The sequence below is a fragment of the Eubalaena glacialis genome, chromosome 1 (assembly GCF_028564815.1).
Source record: "Eubalaena glacialis isolate mEubGla1 chromosome 1, mEubGla1.1.hap2.+ XY, whole genome shotgun sequence".
Classification (NCBI taxonomy): domain Eukaryota; kingdom Metazoa; phylum Chordata; class Mammalia; order Artiodactyla; family Balaenidae; genus Eubalaena; species Eubalaena glacialis.
In genome coordinates, this window is record NC_083716.1 from 195,344,323 (window position 1) to 195,350,322 (window position 6,000).

At 38.3% G+C, this 6,000-nt stretch overlaps 1 protein-coding gene across 1 annotated transcript in view; it reads left to right on the plus strand.

Annotated features, from left to right (window-relative positions):
- WDR75 (WD repeat domain 75) overlaps positions 1-5,750 on the plus strand; it is a 48,435-nt gene extending 42,685 nt beyond the window's left edge. Inside the window, exons 20-21 of the mRNA XM_061203155.1 lie at positions 4,886-4,977; positions 5,374-5,750. Of these exons, the coding sequence (XP_061059138.1) occupies positions 4,886-4,977; positions 5,374-5,578 (297 nt within the window). The 3' untranslated portion in view covers positions 5,579-5,750. The remainder of the gene's footprint in view (positions 1-4,885; positions 4,978-5,373) is intronic.
- Positions 5,751-6,000: the final 250 nt, after the last annotated feature.

The window sequence follows — 6,000 nt, forward strand, 5'->3', positions numbered from 1 at the left end:
TTACCAGATTCATTGATTAGCTCTAGTAGTTTTCTGGTGGCATCTTTAGGATTCTCTATGTATAGTATCATGTCATCTACAGACAGTGACAGTTTTACTTCTTCTTTTCCAGTTTCGATTCCTTTTATTTCTTCTTCTTCTCTGATTGCCGTGGCTAGGACTTCCAAAACTATGTTGAATAATAGTGGTGAGAGTGGACATCCTTGTCTTGTCCCTGATCTTAGAGGAAATGCTTTCAGTTTTTCACCCTTGAGAATGATGTTTGCTGTGAGTTTGTCGTATATGGCCTTTATTATGTTGAGGTAGGTTCCCTCTATGCCCACTTTCTGGAGAGTTTTTATCATAAATGGGTGTTGAATTTTGTCAAAAGCTTTTTCTGCATCTATTGAGATGATCATATGGTTTTTCTTCTTCAATTTGTTAATATGGTGTATCACATTGGTTGACTTGCATATATTGAAGAATCCTTGCATCCCTGGGATAAATCCCACTTGATCATGGTGTATGACCCCTTTAATGTGTTGTTGGATTCTGTTTGCTAGTATTTTGTTGAGGATTTTTGCATTTTTATTCATCAGTGATATTGGTCTGTAATTTTCTTTTTTTGTACTATCTTTTGTTTTGGTATCAGGGTGATGGGGCCTCATAGAATGAGTTTGGGAGTGTTCCTTCCTCTGCAATTTTTTGGAAGAGTTTGAGAAGGATGGGTGTTAGCTCCTCTCTAAATGTGTGAAAGAATTCACTTGTGAAGCCATCTGGTCCTGGACTTTTGTTTGTTGGAAGATTTTTAATCACAGTTTCAATTTCATTACTTGTGACTGGTCTGTTCATATTTTCTGTTTCTTCCTGATTCAATCTTGAAAGGTTATACCTTTCTAAGAATTTGTCCATTTTCTTCCAGGTTGTCCATTTTATTGGCATAGACTTGCTTGTAGTAGTCTCTTATGATGCTTTGTATTCCTGGGGTGTCCATTGTAACTTCTCCTTTTTCATTTCTAATTTTATTGATTTGAGTCCTCTCCCTCTTTTTCTTTTTTTTTTTTTGTTAGCTTTGCTTGTGGTTCAAGAGATTCTGCAGAGGACAGTCACTGTAGCCAGTGACAACAGTGATGCCATGTGTGTGTATGCAAGTATAAGCAGCCCTCAGAACATGGGCTGCCATACTTGACTGCATGTTGGAATCTTGCAAGGAGTTTTTTAAAATAAGAAAAAAAAATTTTTTTTTTAAAAGCCTAGGCTGCACTCTAGAGCAATCAAATCAGAATCCCTGGGGTGGGACCCATGAATTGATATTTTTAAAAACTCCCTCTTTTTCTTGATGAGTCTGGCTAAAGGTTTATCAATTTTGTTTATCTTCTCAAATAACCAGCTTTTAGTTTTATTGATCTCTGCTATTGTTTTCTTTGTTTCTATTTCATTTATTTCTGCTCTGATCTTTATGATTTATTAGCTTCTACTAACTTTGGGTTTTGTTTGTTCTTCTTTCTCTAGTTCCTTTAGGTGTAAGGTTAGATTGTTTATTTGAGATTCTTCTTGTTTCTTGAGGTAGGCTTGTATTGCTATGAACTTCCCTCTTAGAACTGCTTTTGCTGCATCCCATAGGTTTTGGATCGTCGTGTTTTCGTTGTCATTTGTCTCTAGGTATTTTTTAATGTCCTCTTTGATTTCTTCAGTGTTCTCTTGGTAACGTATTGTTTAGCCTCCATGTGTTTGCATTTTTTACGTTTTTTTTCCCCTGTAATTGATTTCTAATCTCATAGCGTTGTGGTCAGAAAAGATGCTTGATATGATTTCAATTTTCTTAAATTTACTGAGGCTTGATTTGTGACCCAAGATGTAATCTATCCTGGAGAATGTTCCATGTGCACTTGAGAAGAAAGTGTAATCTGCTGTTTTTGGATGGAATGTCCTATAAATATCAATTAAATCTCTCTGGTCTATTGTGTCATTTAAAGCTTTTGTTTCCTTATTAATTTTCTGTCTGAATGATCTGTCCATTGGTATAAGTGAGGTGTTAAAATCCCCCACTATTATTGTGTTACTGTTGATTTCCTCTTTTACAGCTGTTAGCAGTTGCCTTCTGTATTGAGGTGCTCCTATGTTGGGTGCATATATATTTATAATTGCTATATCTTTTTCTTGGATTGATCCCTTGATCATTATGTAGTGTCCTTCCTTGTCTCTTGTAACATTCTTTAAAGTCTATTTTATCTGATATGAGTATTGCTACTCCAGCTTTCTTTTGATTTCCATTTGCATGGAGTATCTTTTTCCATCCCCTCACTTTCAGTCTGTATGTGTCCCTAGGTCTGAAGTGGGTCTCTTGTAGACGGCATATATATGGGTCTTGTTTTTGTATCCATTTGGCGAGCCTGTGTCTTTTGGTTGGAGCATTTAATCCATTCAAATTTAAGGTAATCATCAATATGTATGTGCCTATTACCATTTTCTTGTTTTGGGTTTGTTTCTGTAGGTCCTTTTCTTCTCTTGTGTTTCACATTTAGAGAAGTTCCTTTAGCATTTGTTGTAGAGCTGGTTTGGTGGTGCTGAATTCTCTTAGCTTTTGTTTGGCTGTAAAACTTGATTTCTCCATTGAATCTGAATGAAATGCTTGCCAGGTAGAGTAGTCTTGGTTGTAGGTTCTTCCCTTTCATCACCTTAAATATATCATGCCACTCCCTTCTGGCTTGTAGAGTTTCTGCTGAGAAATCAGCTGTTAACCTTATGGGAGTTCCCTTGTGTTATTTGTCATTTTTCCCGTGTTGCTGTCAATTATTTTTCTTTGTCTTTAATTTTTGTCAATTTGATTACTATGTGTCACAGTATGTTTCTCCTTTGGTTTATCCTGCCTGGGACTCTCTGCACTTCCTGGACTTGGGTGGCTATTTCCTTTCCCATGTTAGGAAATTTTTCAACTCTGATCTCTTCAAATATTTTCTCGGGTTCTTTCTCTCTTCTTCTGGGACCTCTATAATGCAAATGTTGTTGCGTTTAATGTTGTCCCAGAGGTCTCTTAGGCTGTCTTCATTTCTTTTCATTCTTTCTTCTTTATTCTGTTCCCTGGTAGTGAATTCCACCATTCTGTCTTCCAGGTCACTTATCCGTTCTTCTGCCTCAGTTATTCTGCTATTGATTCCTTCTAGTGTATTTTTCATTTCAGTTATTGTATTGTTCATCTCTGTTTGTTCTTTAATTCTTCTAGGTGTCTGCTCTTTAGTTTTTCTAGGTGTTTGCTAAACATTTCTTGCATCTTCTTGATCTTTGCCCCCATTCTTTTTATGAGGTCCTGGATCATATTCACTATTATTATTCTGAATTCTTTTTGTGGACGGTTGCCTATCTCCACTTCATTTAGTTGTTTTTCTGGAGTTTTATATTGTTCCTTCATCTGGTACAAAGTCCTCTGTCTTTTAATTTTGTCTATCTTTCTATGAATGTGGTTTTTGTTTCACAGGCTGCAGAATTGTAGTTCTTGCTTCTGCTGTCTGCCCTCTGGTGGATGAGGCTATCTAAGAGGCTTGTGCAAGCTTCCTGCTGGGAGGGACTGGTGGTGGGTGGAGCTGGGTGTTGCTCTGGTGGGCAGAGCTCAGTAAAACTTTAATCCACTTGACTGTTGATGGGTGGGGCTGGGTTCCCTCCCTGTTGGTTGTTTGGCCTGAGGCAACTCAACACTGGAGCCTACCTGGGCTCTTTGGTGGGGCTGATGACAGACTCTGGGAGGGCTCACACCAAGGAGTACTTCCCAGAACTTCTGCTGCCAGTTTCCTTGTCCCCACAGTGAGCCACAGCCACCCTCCGCCTCTGTAGGAGACCCTCTAACACTAGCAGATAGGCCTGGTTCAGTCTCCAATGGGTTAGGAGACTAACCACTGCTCCTTCCCCTGGGTCCTGATGCACACACTACTTTGTGTGTGCCCTCCAAGAGTGGAGTCTCTGTTTCCCCCAGTTCTGTCGAAGTTCTGCAATCAAATCCCACTAGCCTTCAAAGTCTGATTCTCTAGGAATTTCTCCTCCCGTTGCCGGACCCCCAGGTTGGGAAGCCTGACGTGGGGCTCAGAACCTTCACTCCAGTGGGTGGACTTCTGTGGTATAAGTGTTCTCCAGTCTGTGAGTCTCCCACCCAGCAGTTATGGGATTTGATTTTATTGTGATTGCGCCCTTCCTACCGTCTCATTGCAGCTTCTCCTTTGTCTTTGGATGTGGGGTATCTTTTTTGGTGAGTTCCAGTGTCTTCCTGTCTATGATTCTTCAGCAGTTAGTTGTGATTCCGGTGCTCTCACAAGAGGGAGTGAGCACACGTCCTTCTATTCCACCATCTTGAACCAATCTCTATACTGTGCAACTTTAATTCCCAAACTAAATGGCCTAAAACTTACAATTTCTGATTATTGTAGCCTGACATGGGTTTGGGGGAGGGGTTATTTGCATAAAAGTAGGGAGTTCTTTTTTTTAATCTATTTCTTAACAATTTTATTTATTTATTTATCGGCTGCGTTGGGTCTTCGTTGTTGCACGCGTGCTTTCTCTAGTTGCGGCGAGCGGGGGCCACTCTTCGTTGCGGTGTGCGGGCTTCTCATTGAGGTGGCTTCTCTTGTTTCAGAGCACAGGCTCTAGGTGCACAGGTTTCAGTAGTTGTGGCACGCAGGCTCAGTAGTTGTGGTGCATGGGCTTAGTTGTTCTGTGGCATGTGGGATCTTCCCAGACCAGGGCTCGAACCCATGTCCCCCTGCATTGGCAGGCAGATTCTTAACTGCTGCACCACCAGGGAAGCCCCAAAAGTAGGGAGTTCTTTGGTTTGGTATTTCTGTGGGGAGAGCCTTCTGTTGATGAAAGCCTTGGCATTTCATCTTTTTAAATGAAACCCTGTTTTTCTGTTTTACTGTAGCTTCTTCACACTCCAGCCCATGTACTGCCATCTGCTTCTTTCCTGTGCTCCATGTTTGTAAATTCATTGCTGCTGTCAAAGGAGACTAAGAGGTAAGGCAGTTCATAAGATATGTTTAGATACTCTGTTTTGAGAAACAGGATGGTTTGTGTTATCCTTGATTAGAATATTCTTTCCCTGTGTTTCTTTTTATTTCAGCTTTAACCTATAGTTAAAGGATATAGGATTACTAAGTCAAATAAATAAAATTTATTGAAACGAAATATCAGAGATCTTTTGTGATAATGTTTTAAAGGTTTAAAAATTTCATATTTTATAAATTTACCTGTTCTTTTATAATCATAATTTTTAAAGTGTATTCAATAACAAGAATTTTCATTTATTTTGTTCATGATTATGTTTTTTCATAGATACCTTAAATTGGAAAGTTATTGTTTAGAAATATTTTTTAATAGTAATTGTTGTATTTTACTCTGTTATTGTTAAAGTGCTGAAGAAATTCCTGATGATGTCAGTATGGAAGAAGAAAAAGAAAGTGTTGATTCAGATGAAGAAAATAATTTCACTGAACAGGTCCAGGATACAAATAACACAGATTTGGGAAAAGACATTATACATCAGTTGTCAAAATCTGAAGAAAAGGAACTGAGAAAATTTAGGAAAGTAGACTACAGCTGGATAACTGCTCTTTAAGCCTTGGAGAATAGAGGAGGGTTTTACACTTTTTGTGTTTTTTTGTTTTGTGGTTGTTTTTTTGTTTGTTTGTTTTTATTGTATGTTGATATTCCAAAATTCTATTTTAATGTTATTTCTGTTCATAAACTGTTAAATATTAACAGGTTCTACTTTTTAAATGACTGGTAATATGAAGCTATATTTGCATCATGTTTTAGTTGCTATATGCATCATCTCATTTCACTTTTCAGCCCTATAGAGTAGCTAGATATTTTCTTCACAGGTGATATAGCAGAGCTGGGACTTGAATTTATACAGCATAAGTCCCCTTATCTGCAATTCGGAGATAGATAGATAGATATAAAAGGTCAAAAGGTTTTGTTGATGATATTAAGTTCAGAATTCATTTGGTGGCCAAATATGACCTGAACTGATATGAG